The sequence below is a fragment of the Cornus florida genome, unplaced genomic scaffold (assembly GCF_030987335.1).
Source record: "Cornus florida cultivar Cherokee Brave unplaced genomic scaffold, ASM3098733v1 CherokeeBrave_3.0.0_Hap2_Chr11, whole genome shotgun sequence".
Classification (NCBI taxonomy): domain Eukaryota; kingdom Viridiplantae; phylum Streptophyta; class Magnoliopsida; order Cornales; family Cornaceae; genus Cornus; species Cornus florida.
The window spans coordinates 84,997,720-85,022,457 of record NW_026775581.1 but is presented as its reverse complement, the minus strand read 5'-3'; the positions used below and the strand labels follow the sequence as shown (position 1 = coordinate 85,022,457).

At 36.5% G+C, this 24,738-nt stretch overlaps 1 protein-coding gene and 1 long non-coding RNA gene across 2 annotated transcripts; one reads left to right on the top strand and one right to left on the bottom strand.

Moving 5' to 3' along the window:
- The first annotated feature begins 3,716 nt into the window (after positions 1-3,716).
- LOC132285171 (uncharacterized) lies at positions 3,717-11,288 on the top strand. Its single transcript, XR_009472459.1, has 3 exons — positions 3,717-3,964; positions 9,799-9,924; positions 10,828-11,288. It is a non-coding gene; the product is annotated as an uncharacterized LOC132285171 (long non-coding RNA).
- Positions 11,289-13,353: 2,065 nt separating this feature from the next.
- Positions 13,354-20,082, bottom strand: LOC132282926 (disease resistance protein RPM1-like). The gene is made up of 2 exons (XM_059784766.1): positions 17,129-20,082; positions 13,354-13,676 (listed from the first exon to the last, which is right to left on the bottom strand). Exon 1 carries the CDS (start codon positions 20,011-20,013, stop codon positions 17,179-17,181), a length of 2,835 nt encoding a protein of 944 aa, XP_059640749.1. The 5' UTR covers positions 20,014-20,082; the 3' UTR covers positions 13,354-13,676; positions 17,129-17,178.
- Positions 20,083-24,738: the final 4,656 nt, after the last annotated feature.

Sequence of the window (24,738 nt, the reverse complement as noted above, 5' to 3'; positions counted from 1 at the left end):
TTGCCATACAATTCAATAGTGTCATTACATTTTTTTAGCAACAATTCAATAGGACCAAAATGAAGAACCTCTTAGGCTAATAATAATTTTCTATATCAAGTAATACTTCCCAACAATTCCAACATAGTTTGAACAATAATTTTTCACCTTTGATTGAGTTTAAAGTTACTGTTAAAATCTTTTTCTTTTTTCATTATTTTATTTTGTAATTATGAAAAAGGTTTTAATGTCTTTTTAGTCAACAGGAAGGACAAATTTGTCCTGCCACTAAATATTCATTGGGTTTGCGTGAAGGTCTGGAGTAGGGTTGAAACTTGGATGAGTTGGGCGGGTTTAAGGTATAACTTGAGTCTAACTCATCATATGAAATGCTAAACCCAAACCCAACTCTAACCCTATCCTCAGACCTTGTTCGCACCCGTTCCTAGCCCTTTCTTTGCCTGACCTTAACTACTCAACCCAAACCCAACCCATCCTTCTATTTTTAAATTTGGATTTGCAACTCTGGCTTAGATTCTGGATAAAAATTTCGGGTTACTCATACAGTTAATCCTTAAATCGAAAATTTAATATGATCTTGAATTAGTTTTAGATTAAATTACTCTTAAATAAGAAAAAATTGAAAGACATTTTGTAGATTTTTAATAAATTGCAAACGAATTTTTAGAAAAATAATTCTTCTAAATGTTAATATAAAATAAGTTAAGATTTAACAAAAGAAGTTAAAAAAAAAAAAAGAGAAGAAGAAGAAGAAGAAGAAGAAGAAGAAGAAAGGAAAAGAAAAGTAATCATAATTTAAATATTATACGTAATGTATTTAAAAGTAAAAATATATATGAACATAATATTAGAATTCGGGTTCGGGTTGATTTGGGTTATTAGTACTTCAACTCAAGTCCAACTCTAATTATCGTGAAAAATCGAGTTCAACTCTAATTAAATTTGAGAAAAATCGAGTTGGGTTCGAATTACCCAACTCAAATGCAGCTTTAGCCTAGAGTAAGACTAGGGAATTGTGAGTTTTCCTTCATTGTCTCGTTCAATGAAAAGTTGTCGTAACTTTTTCTTTTCTTTTTTATCACGAAAAGTTATAATAACTCATAGTTTTAAAATTACAAAATTTTCTTTAAAATTAGATACCTCGATCTTAAATATTTTTTAAGTATTTTATGCTTTTTCAAAGTATTGATCGAGCATGCGACTCACTAGTCACTACCGACAGGTCCAGACTCTTCTCCACTCTTCTCCAACAACTTGATCAAACATGGTCCCAATAATTTATGTCTCGGTAGACTTATAACACGTCCAGACTCTTCTCCGACAACTTGATCAAACATGGTCCCAATAATTTATGTCTCGGTAGACTTATAATACGTCCAGACTCTTCTCCGACAACTTGATCAAACATGGTCCCAATAATTTATGTCTCGGTAGACTTATAACACGTCCAGACTCTTCTCCGACAGCTTGATCAAACATGGTCCCAATAATTTATGTCTCGGTAGACTTATAACAGGTCCAGACTCTTCTCCGACAACTTGATCAAACATGGTCCCAATAATTTATGTCTTCGGTGGACTTTTCTTCATTGGAATTATGCACCTTGGACAGCTAGTCCCAGGCAAGAAGGTAAGTATTTTATGTATTTGGCGCACCGTGTATGCGCCCCCAGTAATCAATATCTATTCCCCGCAAGACAGATATTTGAACCAAATTACTGTCAAATTTTGTTCTTTGCAAAATGATTTTACTTGAAGAGATGAACACAGTTTCTTAATCGAATAATTTTAATTGGTTAATGAATGACAAATATAAAACAGTGAGACTATTATATTTTCTTATTAGATAAATCAAATATATTCGTTTAGAAAATTCTGTCCAATTTTTCAACTCAAATATCACTTACTCTTTGGTTTTTTTTTTTTTATTATTTATTTTCCATCAAATTACTTTCAATTGGGCTAAAAAAAAGAGAGCCACAAATACAATAGTCACAAATGCAGATCTCTCTCCAACTTTTGAGACCAGAAAAATTATAATGCAACTCTGATATAATTTTGATCGATTAAATGTTAATATCCAACTATTCAAGTTATAGATTGAGACAAGTACAAAAAACACTCCTAATATATACTTCGCCTGATATTTTTATCCTCTCCGTTGAAAATAAAAACAGAGTAAATGCAATAATTTAGTAAAGAATCAGAATTCAATAATTTAAAGGCATGACCTTTTTCACTATAGCAGATAAAATGTCTTGGTCGATCATTAACAATGGCTGTCTCATCTAGACCTAATACCAAAAGTCGTCTCATCATGTCAAGCCATTAAGGTTTTTTATTTTTATTTTTATTTATGATGAAACTCTCTCTTGTTCTTTATTTTTTTGTCTGAAAATTTTAAGAATTAAATTATCAAAATTTTAAAAATTAAATTTTTAGTACTGAAATTTTTAATTTTAAGATACTCAAGAAGAAATTTGTCTTATCTTTTTGGATCTCAAAAATAAAAATAATGAATTTTGATAATATAAACCGAGAATTGATATAAATGTTATCTATAGTATAACATATCATCCTTCAAAGAGGCCTCCTTCAAAAAATTGAGCCAGCCCTGACCTTGGACTAGTATTTTAATAGTACTTCGTATAATATTATATTATTCAACAATGAAAGATCAATTGATATTGTACTTCTTTACATATTGTTTTTTCTTTTTTTTTCTTTTCTTTATGTGTTGGTGACTTTGCACCTCTCCTCTCCTCTCCTCTCCTCAAATATTCGTGTCATGAAACCAAAAAAAAAAATTTATAAAACTTACGGTACCACAAACCTTTCAAAGAAAAGTCCTCTGGATCAAATGTCCAGCCCATTATGTTAAAGGACAGTAGGGTCGGGTGCAATTTGAATGCTTCATTGGACCCTTTTATTGTGTTGGCGAGGAATTATTATATCAACCCGTCTCTCGTCAATCACCATTTAACAATTGTTCTTCAGTTAGGTGTCAATTGATTGCTCGCCGTTGGGGTTGCATACTGATGGATTCAGATAAATATTTGTGTAAATTGGTTGAATTCGTCGATTTATAAAGATGTATAATGATATTAGAGTGTTGAAAAAGAATTACGAACCGACCGATACAGCAAACCGTGATTATTGTTTGACAAAACTAAAAATTAAATACTGAAAATTTTAAGAGTTTTAATTTTAAATGCAAAAACTTTTAAGCAAAAAATATTCCCGATTTTAAGAATTAACAGAGCCTATATGTGAATATATTGTACATTAATGGATTGTTTTGGATAATTTGAGCCAAAAATAAACAAATTGTCCATTTATTTATTTATTATTAAATATTTTTTTTTTTGCAAACCAAGTTGTCTTTTAAAATTCGACAGGAATATGGAAAGATGACCTTTTAATGAATAAAAAAATTACAAAGAGCCCGCCCTCATAAATACCTGCTCCATACATTACTTCTATTTTTATACAAAATAATGTAGTCAACTTTCTCCTTTAATTACCAAAGGACTCGAGCCTCGGAAAAATTCTACCTAGTATTTTGACACTTGGTACCTCTTGTAATGTTTATGATATATATATATATATATATATGGTGTGTATGGGTATTGTATGTGGTAGAAAAGGAAAGAAGAAAAGTCAGAGTGTAAGTGGGACCTACCACTAATGTACTTAAAGGCTTAAGGCCACATTTTTTTTAGTCTCATTTCCTCTCTGTCCGGGCAGTGCACTTTTTCCTCTCTTTTCTGCTCTTTTTTCTTTTTCATTTCTCCACAATTTCAAACTTCAATTCCTCCCTCATTTGTGAGAATTTTTGGGTGCCGTTTGCGGCAAATCGAAAAGCTCGACGAGATCTTCACGTCTACATAAACTATTTCAGCTTTTGGTCTCCCCTAGGATTTCGAATTTGAGACCCTTTTTGAGGGTTTTACTACAAATTTGAGGTAGGTCTCTAATTTATGGTCTTCTTATACTTTTGTAAATGTATTTCTTATATATTGTGTAATTGTATACTTAATTAGTAAAAGTTCTTGGAAATTGCTTAAATGTCATATATGAAATTGTGACAAGGTGTAAATTGATTGTATTGTGTTTAAGCATGCTTATGTGGAATAAATTTGTGATTTGTATGCTTAAATTATTAGAAGAAAAAAAAAAAAATGAAAGCATGAATTATGTGTTCTAGTAATTTATTTGAAAAAGCATGTGAGAACTTTATGGTTGAATTTATGAAATGATGTGTATTTTAGTAATTTATTTGTAAAAGTATGTGGGAACCTTATGGTTGAATTTATGAAATGAAGCATGAAGCATTCATGCATCCATTAGAGAAAAAAAAAATGTTTTAAAATAAATGGAATTATTTTGGGGAAAATATTTTCAAAGGTGTTTGCGAAAACCGGACGCCTAGGAGGCGCCTAATGGTCCGTGTTGCTAGTGTAGTCTAGAAGGGAGTATGGTTTAGTTAACTAGGTCAGATGCGACACCTTGGAGGTGTCTTGTGGTCGTGGATAGTTAGTCGACCCTCCATTCGTGACGCCTTGGAGGTGCCTTGGGTCGGATTACACTAACGGTTTAGAAGTTGAAACGAAAATGTTTTGGAAATGGGGAGCGACATTTGCATAACATTGTACTTCATGACATTGTGGGAAATTTTTGATTGGTTGACATTTGCTACATACTTGTTGTTGTGGTTGAGAATATGTATTTCCCATGGTATGACCCCGTTCCTTTTTACCCATTCTTTGTGTGGAATTCACGGGGATATAAGAAATATTCAGGATACGAAAAAAAAAGGTGGCGGACAATGATCCACCACAAGTTTAGACTTGATTGGAGATCTATTTTATTTTGCTAACTTTTGTATTAGAACTCTAATATTTTGTAAATGTAATCTTAACTATTTTGTGAAATTTTAGTTTAATTGGTATAATGTTGTAAGTTATGGACTTTTAAATTTTAGCTACATTTATAGATTGTAACTTGATGTAGTTAAGGTGTGTTCCTTGTTTGAATGAGATGGAGGAACGGGTCTTTTTACATGAATGTAATCATTTTTGGGAATGTGATATAAAGATTTTATTGAGCGTTGGGACAGAATAGGTTAGTTTTAAGGCCCAGTGAGGCCATTGCATTTTTATGTATTTCAACAGGTTGCAGGGGGACTTTTTATGTGGAGGTCATGCCGAAATTTTATATATTTTATTATTATTATTTTGGTATCTTTTTGGGTTGTTACAAAATTGGTATCAGAGCGTTAGGTTCGAATACCTCTCGGACGACGGGTAGTGGCTTGCCTAGAGGAGTAAGGGGTTGACCTACAATGATTGCGCGCCTGTGTTTACGTGTTTACTGTTTTAAAAAGCATGCCTACTTTTTACCTGCTTATATGTTTATGGTTTTGAAAGACATGTTTTCTTGATAAGTGTTCACATGCTTATGTGTTTAAATGCTAGTAAATATAAACGAAGTGTACATGTTAAATGAAAGCATGTTAATTATGAAAAGATGACGAGTATAAGGAATGTGGTGACAACACGTGGTAGGCACAGTGTGTGCAGTTTTGTTTTAATGATAATATGGCAAATAGTGAGCACGGTAGGTGCAAACATGTTTCGTATGGTATTGTGGGTTTCATTCATTTTGTATAAGTATATATATATCTCTATTCTTATGTGTTTATGCGGTTGAGCATAGGGATGATTGTTAGTACAGTAGAGTACTTATCACGTAATAGATGGTCGTGTGAGTTTTGACCTGAGTAGGTGAGGAGCTCGGTTGCTCCAGGGTTGTTTGGGTGTTAGTTCTTATCAGACGAATGGCTTGGTCTTTTAGCTCGTGGATTGAGCTATTTGGTGTGTGGTCATTTTGATCTTTTTGGTGCATTTTGTGCGGTGCTTAGAGCACGACTTTAGAATAGGTTCGTATTTTGTGGTATGGTGTCTTTGTTGTGGGTGAATTCCATACATTGGTGTATGAGTCCTGGTGACAGTGCAGGTTAAGTGTGCGAGTGAGGGCTCCGGTATGACCTTAGGAGGTTAGTGTTTGTGACTTGGGTCACAGTTTGGTGCAGAGGTTCTTTTCGAACCGATTGTGGTAGGTGTGGTAAAGGTTGTTTATGCCACGAATGTAGCCTACGGGTGGTAGAGGTGTATCTTCTAGTACGGTCTGAGGAGGCGTGTTGGTTCCGACTGTCGTGGGGACTCGTTGGATTCTGTAGGTCTGGGATGATATAGGACCGGTTGTAGGATGCGGAGTATTTTGTGGTCTTGTAAGAGTCTGTTTTAGAGACTGATTTGTCAAAAAAATGATTCTCATTTTGGATAGTTGTAGGAGCATAATATGGGTAATTAACTCTCGGTAAGTCGGTTGTATAGTTCAGTGGATGGGCGAAGTTCTGGGTTGGCACGGTTGTCTAGAGAGTCTTGATGAGGTATATAGTGGTCGATTTTAGTTGTGTAGTGCAGGATTGCAGTATAAGGCAGGTTATATGAGGTCATTAGAGTGCTCGGTTGTTTACGAATAAAGTGACTGGTGATAAGTATTGTGTTACCAAATAGATTATGTTTTGGGAGTTGAAAGTTGTGGACTAGAATTGAATTTTATGTTGCGTCTGAGGTATAAGGGGGTAGTGCTTGTTGTTTAAGGATTCAAAGGGATAGACTAATGATTAGAATGATTGGGATGAGGGTGATTTCGTAGGTCTAGTAGGTAGCTCCATTTGATTGTTTTGTCGGCACCAAGGGTGTTCTAAGGAACGGTGAAGAGGAGGGGTAGTGATGTTGATGCTTAGACGTAAGGTTTCTTTGGCTGAGTATGTAGGTTGTTTTGGGGAGAACGATCGGAATGATCGATTAAGTATTGGTGATTGATCGCATCGTTGGTGGTATCGAGGTGACAGTTGGGTGTTGAGCATTTTGGGTCTTATGCTCATTTATGTTTTGAGGATTTACTAGCATGACACTACGGTATAGAGACTCTTTTAGTGGTAAATATTGGTCATTGTGGGAGAGAATGGAGAGTAATGTTTATTCTCTTGTTATGATGGTATTATCTTAAGGATGTTTGAGGAAAAATCCCTTAGTAGTGACTTAATGATCTGGTGGGATGAGAGGTTTGAGTTGTCATTTGAGGATGATGGTAACAGAGGTGTTCTGGCGTGATATTTAATGCTAATGCGCAGAATGGTTTAAGGTATGATCTGAACGTGGTTTAGGGATCATGAGTTGTTTGTTATGTGTTGTCGGTTATGTGATGGGATTGTACACCAATTGAGGCGATTGTGAATAGCTTAGTCTTTAAAGCCAGTGAGAGCGGTGTTGCTATATAGGCACCTTTTTCTTTTGAAGAGTCAGTGGGTTGTTGTGACTGAGGTCACAGGTCTTATGTGCACGGTGATCGAGGTAGTGTCGCCTAAGAAGGTAGAGATAGAATGGGTAGTAATGTATCATTTTATGATTTAGAGGTTGTCATTTAGGAGTGACGGTTTCCATATGGAACAGGATGCGGTGTCCGATGGGTTGTGATCGTTTCTAGTGTCAGTGTGTCATGAGCGTTGGTGTTCTTATCTGATTGATTTTGGGTTAGCATGGGTGTTACAGAATATTGTGTGTGAGGTTTCTATGTTGATAGTGTATAATAGTCCGTTAGTGGCGAGGTCGCCTAAAATTGAATTCGTAGTTCCATACGGGTATCCATTTGGTTCTTCTCCTTGTGTGTAAGGAGTTTAGTTCATCTCAGGTAAGATTGGGTGTCTATGGTTGGACAGTTGGTGTGTAGCATGTGACAAGGTGTCCGATGCATTCAGGTGCGAGTCGTCAATCTCTTGTAAAAGCGAGGTTTGTTACCCTTTCTATTTGTTCTAGTCCTGGCAAGGATGTCGTTTGTCGCCAGACTTGTACTCCATTTAGGAGTTGTGTGCGTCCGTGGGCGGACGGATTTGTGAGCGGTTTGTTACGCTGTTAGAGTTCATCGATTGAGGTCCTGATTAAAGGGGTCAACTCACTCCCACGGGGGGGAGGTGAAGTCTTCGGTTTTTATAGTGTTTGTTTTGAGAGTGGTTTTGACTGGTAGGATGTGAGGCACGAGTTGCTGAATAGGGGTTATGTTTTCGATGTTTAATACTAGCGGTAATGGCTAGGAAATGTGTCGTGAATTGCAGCTTGAGGATAATTAGGTGATGTGATGTGATGTGACTCATGTATTTGGATGTTTTTAGAGTTGATTGATTCTAGCAGTGTCTTGAGGACAAGTGTTGGTATTGTTTGAATGTTTTGCAGTTAAATCATGATTATGGGATTCCGTTGAAGAACTGTAGGAATGATTCACCTTGGTTTTGAGGTTTCAGGCATGAGATAGTCGCATTGTGTGTTTTGACGGGGTAGGAATTGAATCGAGTAATGTTATGAGTTGTTTACCTAGTATGGGTATTATGAGAAGATTAGAAAGCTTTGGTGCTGGTCGATAATTGTGACGTTTGGAGTCATATTGTTTTTAGCTTGTTATGATTGTGTGATTAAGGAATGATTGAGCTTCGTAGCGCTGGTATGCAATTGCATAGTGGTTGAGGTTACGTATAACAATGGATGGATAATGAGTAAACCTCATTGTTGTTTTGTAGACTGTGTGAGACTGTGTTTGAGGTATAGACCTAAGGACAGGAACGACATCTGTGCGGAGACCGGATCAAGGATGAGGATGGCCTGGCCAACCATTTCTCTTGAATCAATCCTTCTTTAGCACGATGTCGGGTCAAAGGTCAATGATTGTTTTAAGTTGTCACGAATAGTGAGAGTACGGTATCACGGGTTGAGTTGGTGTGATAGTGTGGATTCAGGTGGTTGTCTCGAGTAATGAGGTGTGTTAGGTAAGACCAAGTATCCGATAAAGGGGTTTGTGGTACAATCACTGATTATTGAAGATCTTGTTTTGAGAATTTAAGTCCTAAGTACATGATAGTACGCTTTATTGATTGGTGACTCATGATTGTATGGTTGTTGGGAGATTCATTATTTAGCTATCTTGAGGTTGTTAAGTATAATGATTGCCGAATGGTGCGGTTGGTGGTTGCTTGTACCGATATATGGTGGTGTAATTATGTGTTACGTGGCGAGTGTTTGGTTTGATAGGGACGTGCAGATTGAGTTTGAGCTAGATTGTGTAATGAACGGGGTTCCTTGTTTGGGATTTTGTGTGTCCTTTAAAGGATGGGTTGAGATAGGATATTGTCATATTCAGGGGTCTTGTGACCGTTTTTCTTTGGACTCTGAAGCCTTGTGTAGTGGTGTAGAAGGGATCAGTATTGGTTTTAAGTTGAGTGCAAAATCCAGCGGGTTTTATGTATGATGTTGTGAGTGGTGTTGTGAGTGATGTTGTTGAGTTCTTAGCTCTACGGTTTGGTGAGGTGTTTCTCGAGAAGGTGTGTGGTGGTGGGCCTCCTTCTTTAAGGAGGATAGATTTCGAGGACGAAATCTTTTAAGGAGGGTAGATTGTAATGTTTATAATACATATTGATGTATGTATATATATATATATATATATATATATGTATTTATGGTGTGTATGGGTATTGTGTGTGGTAGAAAAGGAAAGAAGAAAAGTCAAAGTGGAAGTGGGACCTACCACTAATGCACTTAAAAGCTTAAGGCCACATTTTTTTTAATCTCATTTCCTCTCTCTCTCGGCAATGCACTATTTCCTCTCTTTTCTTCTCTTTTTTCTTTTTCCTTTCTCCACAATTTCAAGCTTCAATTCCTCCCTCATTTGTGAGAATTTTTAGGTGCTGTTTGCAGCAAATCGAAGAGCTCGGCGAGATCTTCACGTCTACACAAACAATTTCAGCTTTTGGCCTCCCCTAGGATTTCGAATTTGAGACCCATTTTGAGGGTTTTCCTACAAATTTGAGGTAGGGGTCCTTAATTCATGGTCTTCTTATACTTTTGTGAATTTATTTCTTATATATTGTGTAATTGTATGCTTAATTAGTAAAAGTTCTTGGAAATTGCTTAAATGCCATATATGAAATTGTAACAAGGTGTAAATTGATTGTATTGTGTTTAAGCATGCTTATGTGGAATTAATTTGTGATTTGTATGCTGAAATTGTTAGAAGAAAAAAAAAAAGAAAAGAAAAGAAAGAAAGCATGAATTGTGTGTTCTAGTAATTTATTTGAAAAAGCATGTGGGAACTTTATGGTTGAATTTATGAAATGATGTGTATTTTAGTAATTTATTTGTAAAAGTATGTGGGAACCTTATGGTTGAATTTATGAAATGAAGCATGAAGCATTCATGTATCCATTGGGAAAAAAAAAATGTTTTAAAATAAATGGAATTGTTTTGGAGAAAATATTTTCAAAAGTGTTTGCGAAAACCGGACGCCTAGGAGGCGCCTAGTGGTCCGTGTTGTTAGTGTAGTCTAGAAGGGAGTATGGTTGAGTTAACTAGGCCAGATGTGATGCCTTGGAGGTGCCTTGTTGTCGTGGATAGTTAGTCGACCCTCCATTCGTGACGCCTTGGAGGTGCCTTGAGTCGGATTACACTAACGGTTTAGAAGTTGAAACGGAAATGTTTCAGAAATAGGGAGCGACATTTGCATAACATTGCACTTCATGACATTGTAGGAAATTTTTGATTGGTTGATATTTGCTACATACTTGTTATTGTGGTTGAGAATATGTATTTCTCATTGTATGACCCCGTTCCTTTTTACCCATTCTTTGTGTGGAATTCACGGGGATATAAGAAGTATTTCTTAGACACTTCCTACTGAACTTATACTCACCCCATTATTTTTTAACATTTTTTAGGATACGGAAAAAAAAAAAGCTGACGGACACGATCCACCACAAGTTTAGACTTGATTGGAGATTTATTTTATTTTGCTAACTTTTGTATTAGAATTCTAATATTTTGTAAATGTAATCTTAACTATTTTGTGAAACTTTAGTTTAATTGATATAATGTTATAAGTTATGGACTTTTAAATTTTAGCTACATTTATGAACTGTAACTTGATGTAGCTAAGGTGTGTTCCTTGTTTGGATGAGATGGAGGAACGGGATTTTTTATATGAATGTAATCATTTTTGGGAATGTGATATAAAAATTTTATTGAGCGTTGGGACAGAATAGGTAAGTTTTAAGGCCTAGTGAGACCATTGCATTTTTATGTATTTCAACATGTTGTAGAGGGACTTTTTATGCGGAGGTCATGCCGAAATTTTATATATTTTATTATTATTATTTTAGTATCTTTTTGGGTCGTTACACCTCTCCCAATCAAAATTTCTTATTTCTCTTGAAAGTCTTTTCTTCTTTATTTACCAAAGAAATTAACAGCTTTGATTGGGAGGGATAATAAGTGTCAAAATATTTGGTAGAATTTATTCCGGCCATGAGCAATGGTATAAAGCTCTTTTACTTCTTTGAATGGTTAAGTATCAGTATCCATGCCTCGAAAAAATATATATATAATAAGTGTGTTTGATTGAACTTTTCGATGAAAAAAAAAAAAAAAAAAAAAAAAAAATCCCCAAATTCCACAATTTCACCTTTCTGGGAAATGGTTCTCTGTACGGCTAAATATATACTATTATTCTCCATTGTTTAAGGATCCACAATATTTGCAAAATTATTGTTATCTCAAGTCTTCTCATATAATTACTATAATTAAGTAAATCTTAAGATTCCATGAATTGTGCAAAACAATTAATTTTATGGCCAACTTGTCTCTAAAATTTAACTCGGATTATTATTAGACTTCAATTTTGGAAGATGACCAATATTGGCTGAGAAACAAACTAATAAAATACTCTGGTTCACACGAGTGATAAACAAATTAAGTTGCAATATTAAGCCCAGTTGCAATGACAACTCGAGTGCATGTTCGCTATTGAAGGACCAGACAGAGATGGTTAGAGGCAGTTTATGAATTTAGTAGAGTAATGAGAGAATGAGAGAGATATAGCCTCATGAAAAAAGTTAATGGGCAGAAGTACGTAATTTATGAATTTGGTAGAGTAGTACGAATATCTATGGCAAAAGGGAATATCACGGAGTGCAGAGGTTTGTGGATAGGGTTCGGTGCTGGATATTTTCTATTATTGTAACATTTCTACACAAACAATGTATGTCGGGTTTGCTTTATTTCTTCCTGTTAAATCTTTTATCTTAATGGGCTTCCCAATAAATGGCATCAAAAATATATATTTCTGATGTGGAAGTAGAGTCAATCAATTAGCTTCTTTGATCACGATAATCAATAAATCGTGATGGATTACACAACATAGAACTCGAATAGTCACGATAGAATCTTGGAGATTTGACTCATCGAGCCATATACATTGAGGACAATCAAAATTGTGTAATCCATCACGATTTGTTAGAGTAATGAGAGAATGAGAGATATATATAACCTCGTGAAAAAGTTAATGGGCTGAAGTATGTAGTTTATTAATTTGGCCGAGTAGTGCGAACATCTACGATGAGAGGGAGTATCATGGAGTGAACAGGTTTATGAATAGGGTTCGGTGCTAGATATTTTCTATTATTGTAACATTTCTACACAAACAATGTATGTAGGGTTTGCTTTATTTCTTCCTGTTGAATCTTTTATCTTAATGCGCTTCCCAACAAATGGAATCAGAAATATACAAAACACAAAGGGTCTCAACAGGTGTTGAAGTAGAGTCGATCAATTAGCTTATTCAATAAATCGTGATAGATTACACAACATAGAACTGGAATAGTCAAACAATGTAGTTCTTGGACTTAATTAAGTTTCTATTTTAAAATTATATTTTGAAAGGATTTTTGGTTAGGCAAGTCATGGACTCCAAAACTCACATGAGGTGAGCCACAATTAGTGGGCTACCTACAAGGCCTTGTCACCATCTATCTTCTCCAAACTTTTCTTCCCAGAACTCTTACCTGCCAACTCGCATTCACGACAAGCCCATTCGCACACCAAATCCACCCCTAAAATTCATCTGAAATCTCTTCAACCCATGGGACTTTGCTTCTCTATTGATCAACGATTCAAGTTAGTAATATATCGCATAAAAATACGCCTTAAATTGACCAATCTGAGTCACGAAATAACTAGGGTTTCACACATTCAATCACAAATTTTCTCCTCAAATCCGCAACTATTTAACACAATTCCAAGCAAATAAAAAATTTCAAATCCAACGCACCAATTTGGTGCTCCCAAACATAATGGTGTTAGAAAGCAATGCTAGTCTCATCTATTTTGACAATCAATTTCAACAAAACCCATCAAGTATATAAGAACATAGGATTAGTAAATTTACATACAAGGAATGCGCCCATGGAGATATATATATATATATATTCTAAATTCATAAAATACACATGTTTAGAGATGTACATAAAGATGTTTTCTCATAGTACTGAGCTTATTACACACAAATGAAGCAGTTTTATATTACAATGTCCATCAAATGCCAAATTAGTTCAATACACTCACCAACAAGGAAGAAAATATTACAATTTCTACAAATTTAAGAGTACTTTCAATATAAAGGAAGGCTGGGTGAAAAGTATCAAATACTCTGCCTCCTTTAGCCCTTCTGTGTCTGCTGCATGATACCGGGAGGCCTTTTAGCAACACTAGCTATGAGTCACTCCCAAGGGTCCTGTTAAGGTCAAAATGATAAAGCCCGAATTAAATAATTAAATCTGGAATTGCTTGATAACTATCCCCACAACATCTAACTTCAACAATTTAATCAATGAAGTACAAGAGAATGGACACTCTAAGCTGAGGTTTCCTGCAGTAAGAAAAGAGTGTTCTAGACATCCAAAACTACAGCTTTGACATGATCATACGAAGTTCTATGTATTCCAAGAAACAAAGAATATAACTCTGTGAATCAAGTAAACAAGAAAACTGTTGTTGGCTAACAACTAGAATAGTTTTATTAACTAATAGCGAAATGGGATGAGTGACAATGCTTCATGTATATGAAAATTAAAGCTACATTCAGTTAACTTCAATTTAAATATAATGAAAACCGATAAAGAAGTTTTCCTTGGGAAATCAGAATTGCAGTTTATTAAGATAAAATTTTAAAAAATGTACAACTAGACTTGAAGTTTGTTGTTGATGGTAATTTCAAGGTATGCTGTTCAACATGCAGAGTGGAAGCTTTCCAGTCTGCTGTGTTTGTGTTCTCTCTCTCTTTTTTCTCTCTTTTTTCAAAGCCTAATGGATTAAAAAGAAATTAATTTACAATACCAGGACATTTTCGCATGCATTTAGTGACAGTTACACAAAGACAAGACTCAAGATATTGCACAATGTCATTTACCTAGATCATATGTTGTCCCAGGGCGTGTTAGTATAGCAAATATTGATCCTCTAGTCAAACAAGTTTTAACCAAGAGTGAAAAAATGACGATAGTGTTGGGGATTGCAATACACAGAGTATGTAGAAAGGAAAATGAGCCAGTAGAGCATATATTGATAAAATGTCCAGTAAAACTTCCATAGAAGCTTTCCTCATTAAGCTTAGAAGTTACTAAGATGAATGGCAAATCCTGGATGGATCGGTGGAGGCACCCAGATAAAAAATGGGAAGGAGAGGACAGAAAAGAAAATTGTTGGTGGCTATCTTCATCTCTGATGGTATTTTTGGAAGGTTAAAATGATGTGGTGTATAATGGGGAAGAGGTGGAAGAGAAATCAGAACAAAGGTAATAGTTCAGTTTATGAACATCCAGATAACATTGAAGAGTTCAAAACTAGTTTTACTAGACAGGAAGAAAAGGGCAAATCAGCTGAAAAAATGGAAACATCCAGCTTGCGGATGAAAAAGAAGATAAATGTTGATGCAGCATATTGTCAAATGACAAAAGCGGGAGGAGGTGGTATCATTGTGAGAAATGCAAATAGATGTGGTAAAAGAGTTTTTGTGAGGTGGTTCCAACATGTAGCTAATGCTTGAATGGCAAAGTCATTGATATTCAGAATAGCAGTTCAAATGGCAGCTCAATGGAGGTTTGGCAAATGCAGTATTTGAAGTAATGTTTGGCACTTCAAGGATAATCAATTGATTCAAGTGCAATAGACAATTATACGAGATATTTGCTCCGTATTGCATCAACAGGAGGCTTATATGTTAAACAATGTTCCAAGATCAGGCAGTGATGCAGCACAAGTTAGTTAAAAAAAAAAAACTGTTCTTCATAATAAACTACATGCAATTTGATTACCTTATTCCATGCATTCAGTGAGAGTGTAACAAAGAACAAATGTTTAAGAAATTGCACAAGTTCATTCCCTAAATCATAAATACTCCCACAGTATGTTACTTGCTAATATTGATCATCTACTCGAAATTAGTTTATATCAACAGTGAAACATTAAGAATTTAAGATTTTGGGGATACCAGAAAAAGCAATTTGCCGAGCATGTATGTAAGAAAGGACAGTGAGATATCACTGCTGGTATTTGTGGAAAACTAAATATGATATGGTGGATGATGTGAAAAGATGGAGGGAAAGCACAACCAAGGAAATAGATCAGGCATTGAACATTTAGAGAATTGAAGAGTTCAAAACTAGTGTTGCTACCAACAGGCATGTGGCCTAGTGGTACAAGGCTCCTACTTCCCAAAGGGAGGTCAGGGGTTTGAACCTCAATGGAGGTAGTGTGTGTGAGTCCCAACTAAAAAAAAAAAAAAACTAGTGTTGCTAGACGGGAAGGTATGACAAATAGTTGGCAGAATTGAAACATTCAGCCCACGATAGATGAAGATAAATGTTGATTCACCATATTGTTAACCAACAAGAGGAAGGAGGAGGTATAATTATAGAGATGCAAATGGATGTATTAAAAGAGTTGCTGCGAGGTGGTTCAAATGTGTAGCAGATGCTCAGATGGCAGAATCATTGACATTTAGAGTAGCAGTTCAAATGGCAGCTCAATGAAGGTTCAGGAATGCAGTTTTTTAAAAGGTGCTTTGGTAATTCTAAAGGCGGTTCAAGGAGAGTCAAGTGGTCATGTGCTTTGGAGACAAATTATTCGAGTTATTTGCACTGTATTGTATCAAGAAGAGCCTACTATGTATGTTAAAAACATGTTCCAAGATCATGCGATGATGCAGAATACAAGTTAGTTAAAAAGATTTGCTCTGACAAAACAAACTGCATGCAAATATTGTTGACAATTTTACTGAATGGATTGTAAAGCTGAATGTGATTGTATTATTGTATATCTCAATTCTATTTGATGAATGAATAAAAAATTCTCCTTGACAGAAAAATTAATAGGAAAAAAACAAGAAAGTTCCGCAACATGAAAAATTCTCTAAAACAACTTGTTCAACCAATTGTGAACTGAAAGCTGAACTAATATAACACAAATTCACCTCGGGCTAATTTATTTTTATTTTTTATTTGTCCTTTCTTCTCCATACCTGGGAACTCAAAATTTTCTTTAGGACTAAGAGATCAGATAAAAGATGGATGTAATAACCATAAAAAAAGGTCTGACTAAGATACTAGTTGAATAGTTATATTACAAACTCTTGCTTAGAATATTGATTGAGCAATCTAACATACAAGATTAGCCTTTTTAGAGTACAATATATGAAACATCTTGGGGGGCCATTCGAGGATTTTTCCTGATTCTTACTATTGCCACAGATGCCAAAAAAATGCGTTTAAACAATGAGTAGTTGAAAAAAGATAGTTCTCACATATTGTATCAAATCTTGAGATTAGAGTCTGTTTAAAAGTCTTTTAAAGGGTGTTTGTTAGACTCAATTAGATATTTGTTAAATACTTTAGTTCTCACATAAGAATCAGTTTCAAAATCTTTTATAGGGTGCTTGTTAGACTTAAACCAGGGAGTTTTCCACTTCACTTGCTCCCTTTTTCTTATGTAATTAATGAATCAAACTAGTTAGATTACCATTTTCATTGATGTCTTGTCTTGTATGAAAAAACGTTCTTTAATTTGCCCATGTCAAGGTTCTAAGCTAAACAGCAAATTAATTATTCAAAAGGATAAAAGAAAAAGGTAAAAGTAAATCTGTTTAAGAACAAGAACAGAAAATACAGCAACAGTAATGATGATTCGAACCTGGTCAGGACAAGTTCTTCGTCTTTCCTCTTTCTCATAGTTGCTTCAACCTATAGAAACCGACTTCTGGAAACTTCAATGTAAACATTGGGGATATGAGCTATTTTCTCGTAATCCTTGCCTTCCATCTCACGGTTCAGGCTCTTATACAATGGATAAGGCACACCACCCAAGTCAAGCAGTTTAAGTTTTTTTAGATATTCAATGCCTGGGGGCACTTCCTCTAACAATTCACAGTTAGAAATATATAGCTTTTCAAGACAGGGCATCGCGCTCTCCTCCATTAGCACCGATCTCAAATTGTTCAATTCAGAAAGCCGTAATGTCTTTAGCTTTTGGAATCCTCCAGACTTGAAACACAATTCTTCCCCTTCATAAGCTTGATGAAGTTCAACCTGTACCAGGTTGGGCAAATTTTGAAAGGATTGCAACAGATCATCTTCTAACTTGCTCCACTCTAAATGTACACTGACCAGGTTATGAAGATCTGCTATCCAGTGTGGTAACATCTGTAAACGTCCACGAAGATATAGCCTTTGAAGAAAAGGAGGAGGATCAAAAGACAAAGATTGAATATCAACAATCTCGTCCTCATTTACTGAACTTATAGCCAACGAGCGAAGGTTGCTCAACGTTTTAATGGAGGAGCACAGTGCCACCCCATCTTCCCCTTTCAGCTGGACAATCCCTAATCTCCTCAGTTGGGTCAGCCTCCCTAGCTCTTCAAGGATACTGCCATTGCTTGCATCAATATAACAGAGTTTCTGTAGGGATGACAAACCTCCAATTCCAATGAATGCTTTAAATCCATTTATATGGTTCAGTTTCTGATAACCTTTTACCATATTGTAACGATATGCTAGGAGATGGCGAAGTCCTCGGAGTTTTTGGATCTGAACGGGCAACTCAGTGACATAGGTGTCTTTAAGATCCAAAGTTTGTAGATTTTGAAGGTTTTCAATGGAACTTGAAAGCTTTTTGACTTTGGTTCCTCTCAAGCTTAGATACCTAAGATGGAACAGTTGGAAAATTTCATTCGGAAGTGTTTCCAAAGAAGCACCTCTCATGTCTAAAACCTTGAGCAGCCTCAAACCACCATTCAACAACTTAGGCAATGATGACATGGATTTGGGATCAGTCACCCCAAACATGAACAATGAACGAAGTTTAGAAAAATATTGCTTACTTTGTTGAACATCTATCGAGGTATTGTGGATTGATAGGCGTCGAATTTTGTCCGGCCATCTCATGTTTTCTTGGCTAGCTATTGCTGCAATATTCTCTCCTCTTTTCTTGAAGTTGATATACTCAAAGAAAAGGTTATGGATACGGCATGTTTTGAATCTTCCATCTTCTGTTGCCGTCGCCACTTGGATCAAACTTCTATTGATAAGCTGGTGGAGATATTCCTCTGCAGCTTCTTCAATTGTCATCCCTTGGCTGACTTGCACAAATCCTTCTGCCATCCACAGTCGAATGAGTCTCATACACTCGATTTCTTGATTTCTGGAAAAGATGCTCAAGTACAAGAAACAAATTTTGAGATAGTAAGGCAAATGGTTGTAACTAAGAGAGAGCACATCGTTAATCCCTTTCATCATCACGTTGTTGCTTAGTGATCCGAATTCGAGGCTGCTATCAAGCTTTCTCCATTCCTCAAAAGTCTTCGTCTTTGTTGCCAAAACGCCGCCAATCGCCACGATTGCAAGGGGCAGCCCCTCGCATCTTTGTAAGAAACTTCGAGAAAGTTCTACCAATTCTGGAGGACAGGGGTTTCTCCCAAACACCTTTCTACAAAATAGAGCCCACGAGTCTTCAGAAGACAGGGGATTCAAAGTGTAGAGGTTATGATTAGCTTCTCCGCAAGAGGGGGAAGCTATATCATTAGAACGTGTTGTAAGCATGATGCGGCTGCCATAACTGTTGGGCAGAGCATTGTTCATATCTTCCCAAAATGGAATGTCCCAAACGTCATCCAAAACAACCAGGTACCTCTTCCCCTGCAGGAATTCATGGATGATATACATCAGCCTTTCAGTGTTCATCCTCTCCATTTCTTGGGCTACTGATCCCTTTAGCTGTTGAATCATGTCTATTAGGAGGTCTTTCATCTTGAATGATGGAGAAACAGTGATCCAGGCCTGCGACTCGAAATGTTTCCTCACTGCTTGATCGTAGACTTTCTTAACAAGGGTGGTTTTACCCAACCCTCCCATCCCCACCACAGAAATCACTTTTTTCTCTGAATGATAATCATCGAACAACCACCTAATCAGCTCACTTTTCGGCCAGTCGATGCCCACAAGCTCAGCTTCTTCTTGCAAGAGCGCATCACCTCGTATATTGCACCGTTTGTTTTTAACCACGGTGGTAGAGCTTGAGCCTTGCCCTGAGATGATGTTAAACTTCGGATGATGATATTTCTGATGTCTCTCACCAATCTCCCTGACTCTACATCTGATGCTCTGTAATTCGAAAGCAAACCGTTGACGGGACTTCAACGTCTTGATAAAGAAAAATACCTTTCCAATAAAACCGCCGTTGCTGTGATGATGATGATGATACGCCGTACGGATCGCCACCCGGAGCAGAAGTTCGTCAATAGCATCTTCCGTGTCAAGAGCAACCTCTCGCACTTCCTTAACCCATAATTGGAGTACCAAGTCACTCTCTTCCGTTACATCTGCATCTCTAAGGAATGCATTCAGGGACATGAATTCAGATTTGATGAACTCAACTTCTTTCCCTAATCGTACCAACAGTTTCAGCTGTTGCGGGAATAAATGTTCAACCTTGTCTAAGAGAGGCACCACCAACAGTTTCCCCTCTTCCCGGAATAAATGTTCAATCTTGTTTAATAGAGTCACCACGGCAGTCTCAGCCATTTTCGTTTGATTGTTCTTGCAGTGAGTTCTCTGAGAGTTTTCCGGTGATTAACCCTTTTTTTTTCCTTCCCCTTTTTTTTTAGACTTTCGTTATTACACCGACACCTATTAATTATAATCAATGTAGTCGAGCATTCTAACCCAGACTCACTTACCGGAAGAAAAATAAATAAATAAAGAAGAAAAAAATTTCTAACCTCGAAGATTGTACACTCAACTTGTTGACGAAATGACTGTTGTATCCTCGCTGAAAAAAATATTATTTAAATAAAACCAAAAAAAATGTCTACATGAAAAAGATGAAAGCCAGGGCTGTTAAAATAATTTGCTAATTCGTCAAATTAATCCGAACCAATCTGATTTGGTTCGATTTTTTTATCTTATGGTTCGATGATGATTTTAAAAATTAGCAATCCACAATGAGCGATTTGGTTAACGAATTGAATCATGAAAAAACCGAACCAATCCAATCCGATCCGTGAATTATATATATATATATATATATATATATATATATATATATATATATATAATTATATGTATATTGTAATAAATTATTTCTATTTATTTATTTTTTATTTTTTATTTGTTTTTAAAATTCAGCCTTACATTATCGTATCTAAGTTTCTAACCCTAAGTTTTTCTAACATAAGGTTTGTGCCACCTCTTAGTCTATGTCTCTTGACTCTCTCTTCCTTAGTTCCTCATCTCCAGAGGACTGATCTGGGTAAACCCCTCACAATCTTTACCGGCAACACATATACATATATGCACATGATTCTTACCTTGAGTTATCTTATACTCTCTGGATGTTACTAAACTATTTAATTAATTGAAGTCCAAAAAGCTGGGTTGAGGCTGCCCACTCTGAGTTTGGTTGTTAGCTGTTAACTAAGACATATGATGCTGCTGTTGTTGTTGCTGTTGCTGTTGGTGCTGCTGAGTTTGGTTCGTGCCGAAGTGATGAAACGTCTACCGGTGGGGTGAAAACTGAGGATACAAAACTCTGCTGAAAGGATTTCCATTGGCGACTGGGAGTTTCCCAGTTGCTATCTTAAGCCGCTGCACTACAATATAATCATATTGGGCTGTTTGAAAAAGTTTAATCTATGGAAACCGAACCAAACTAATCCATTATTTCACGGATCGGTTTGGTTTGGATTGAGAGTCCCCACGAAACGATTTAGTTTCAGATTTAGCCAATCCGTGAAGACCGAATTGGTTTGAATTTTACCTAAAATCGAACCAATCCGATCCGTGATCAGCCCTAATGAAAACACCCCATGAAAGGAAACTCTTTCATTAATACTTCATTCTTTCTCCTCTCCCGTGCATGGATGACAGGCTGGACTCGTGGTAAAATTTAGGTATAAACAAACCTCAAAAGGCTATTAATGATTTTTTGTAAAATACCTAATGTAAAATAGATTCTTGATGACTTTGGAACCGTTTGGACTGTTAAAAGGTTAAATAGGTAGACTATCCATTTTTTCAGGATAATTTCAACCAGCCGTCGGTAAGGGTGGCAATTCGTGTTAGCGTGTCATGTTCGTATCGACACGATTACGACACGAACACGATAAGGGTCGACACGAACACTACACGATTATTAATCGTGTCTAAGACACTTGAAGCGAATATGACACGATTATTACACGTGTAACATGATACGACACGCGTAACTTGTTGTAACAACCCTAGCTGATGCTAAAATTAAAAAAAAAAATCGGCATGACCTTCGCTAAAAATCGTCCTACAAGAACCTGTTTAAAAGAATTTTAAACCTGTCCCAACACAAATATCATATAATACACTCCATGGTGGTGCAACCACATACTATATCATCCAAATATCATAAGTACAGTCCCAAAATATAAGATTAATATCGAATGTCCATGTTTTACAACGTTTATACAACTTATACTAAAATTATAGTCCATAATTATAATTACAATAATAAGGGTCCACAAACCTCTATGCCGAATATAACAAACTAAGGTTTTACAAAAATATGGGACTTAGTACACAAAATGGCAAAAAGTCTTCTAATCCAAATTAGCCTTGTGGTGGAACGTCATCCGCCACTTCTTTCCTGTTTCCTGGAAATTTTTTATTAAATAATAGGGTGAGCAAGTTGCTCAGTAAGTAGTGCCTAAGACGCACCTCTTGAAACCCCGTGAATCCAAACAGAGAATAGGACAATAGGAATTTGGGGTCATGCAAAGCCGGGAATAAACAATATCAATTATAAGCTCAAATCAAATAAGTCTCGTGCCATGAATGCAATGTTTTGCATGTCACTCCCCATTTTCAGAAAAATATCATTACTTCACAAACTGTTAATATAACCCGCCCTTTGGTGACTCCGCAGCGACACGAAAGAAGGATTGGCTACTGTCCCTGACCTTTGGTACCTCCGCAGCGTCATTTGGGACCCAGATAGCTTAACCACGTTAGGGCAATCTCCCTAGTTCCCTCTAGGCTATATTAACACACCGACCCTTTGGTGACTCCGCAGCGACCGAGTTTTCTCAAAACATTTTATCGAAACACTTCTCCAAAATCCCATTTCATTTATTCCAAATCATTTCATCCTCTTTTTTGTTTTTCGTGCCCATGTAATGAATGCATTGGACATTTTTTTTTTTTTTTTTTTTTTAATATCATTATGAGAAAATTAATACCACATAATCTCACATGCTTTCTCATATAAATTGTAACATTTCATCAACACAATAGGCATAGAGCAATAGACATGCTTTTCTTATATCATTTTCAATTAAACTACAACATAAAAAAACATGGAAAATTAACATTTTAGATATGTTTTCTATACAAATCTAGCCATACATCATTTAACATACTTCACATGCCCAAGTAAATCAATTTCGAAACAACCAACTAAAATTAGACATACTTGACATGGATCATAGTAGAAAAATTCACAAATGTGCAAGAAAAAATGAGAATTAGAGACCCCTACCTTAAAATGATGTAAAACCCCCAATTTCCACCTCAAACCCTCGAAATGGGTCAAGATTTTTTGACTCCCTAGAGTGGCCAAAAGCTGAAATTGTTGGTATGGATTTGAAGACCTCGTCGTGGACTTCAATTTGCCGCAAACGGCACTTCAAAAATCCAAGAGATGAGGAATTAATCTAGAGTGAAAGCTTGCAAAAGAAAAAGAAAAAAAAGAAATACAGAGAAGCAGAGAGCTGCGAGAGAGAAGAAACAACAGAGAACAAAAAAAAAAAGGAAAAAAACGTGGTCTTATGACCACTTAAACTTCGTGGGCCCCACATTTTTTCTTTTCTTTTCTTTTCTCTTTTTCTTTTGCTGTTAAAACATACCACACACAGACATTACATTCTCCCCAACTTTAAAAGATTTTGTCCCCGAAATCAAGCCATACCTGAGGGAGAAAACAACTCTGGATACTTGGAGCGAATCTCCTGTTCGAGCTCCCAAGTAGCCTCCTCAACTTCGTGGTGTCTCCAAAGAACTTTCACCATTGGTATCGTCTTGTTCCTCAACACCTTCTGCTGTGTGTCAAGGATCCGAACTGGTCCCTCCTCGTAGGAAACATCCTCAGCAATGTCCACATCAACCCAACTCAAAATGTGAGATGGATCTGGCTCGTACTTCCGTAACATCGATACATGGAAAACATTGTGAACTCTGTCCATCTGTTGTGGTAAAGCAAGTCTATAAGCAACCTCTCATATATAGTCCAAAATCTCAAATAGTCCAATGAATCGTGGCGATAACTTGCCACTCTTCCCGAATCTCATCAACCCCTTCCGTGGATAAACCCGTAGAAAAACATGGTCTCCCACCTCAAAAGATAGAGGTCGTCTCTGCCTATCTGCATAGTTCTTCTGTCGGCTCTGAGCTGTAAGTAACCTCTGTCTGATCAGCTTAATCTTCTCAGTAGTCTCGAGTACTATATCGGGTCCTAAAGCGACGGTCTCACCCACCTCAGTCTGACAAACAAGAGACCTACAAGGTCTACCATACAATGCCTCAAATGGAGCCATCTGAATACTCGCCTAATAACTATTGTTATGAGCAAACTCAATAAGTGGAAGGTGATCCTCCCAACTACCTCCCAAATTAAGCACACATGCCCTAAGCATATCTTCCAAGATCTGGATAATACGCTCCGACCGGCCGTATGTCTGTGGATAGAATGTCGTACTGAGATGCAACGCTGAACCAAACGCTGCTTGAAGTCCTTCCCAAAACTTCGAAGTGAACTTGGCATCCCTATCTGAGACAATGGTTACTGGAACTCCATGCAACCTTACAATCTCCTTCACATAAAGCACACCAAGTTTCTCTGCATCATTTGTTGCCTTAATAGGCAAAAAATGAGTCGTCTTGGTCAATATGTCAATGATGACCCATACGGCTTCATTGCCCCTCCGTGGCCTTGGAAAACCCGTCATAAAATCCACAGCAATATGTTCCCATTTCCACTGTGCTACAGGTAATGGTTGCAACAAACCGGCTGGTCTCTGATGCTCGGCCTTCACCTGCTGACAGGTAAGGCACTTAGCCACAAACTGAGCAACATCTTTCTTCATCCCGTTCCACTAATACTGACATCTCAAATTATGATACATCTTGGTACCACCTGGATGAACTGCAAAGCGGGAAATGTGAAACTCCCGTAAGACGTCCTCACGACAAACCGTGGGAACCACTAATAAACCCTTGAACTGT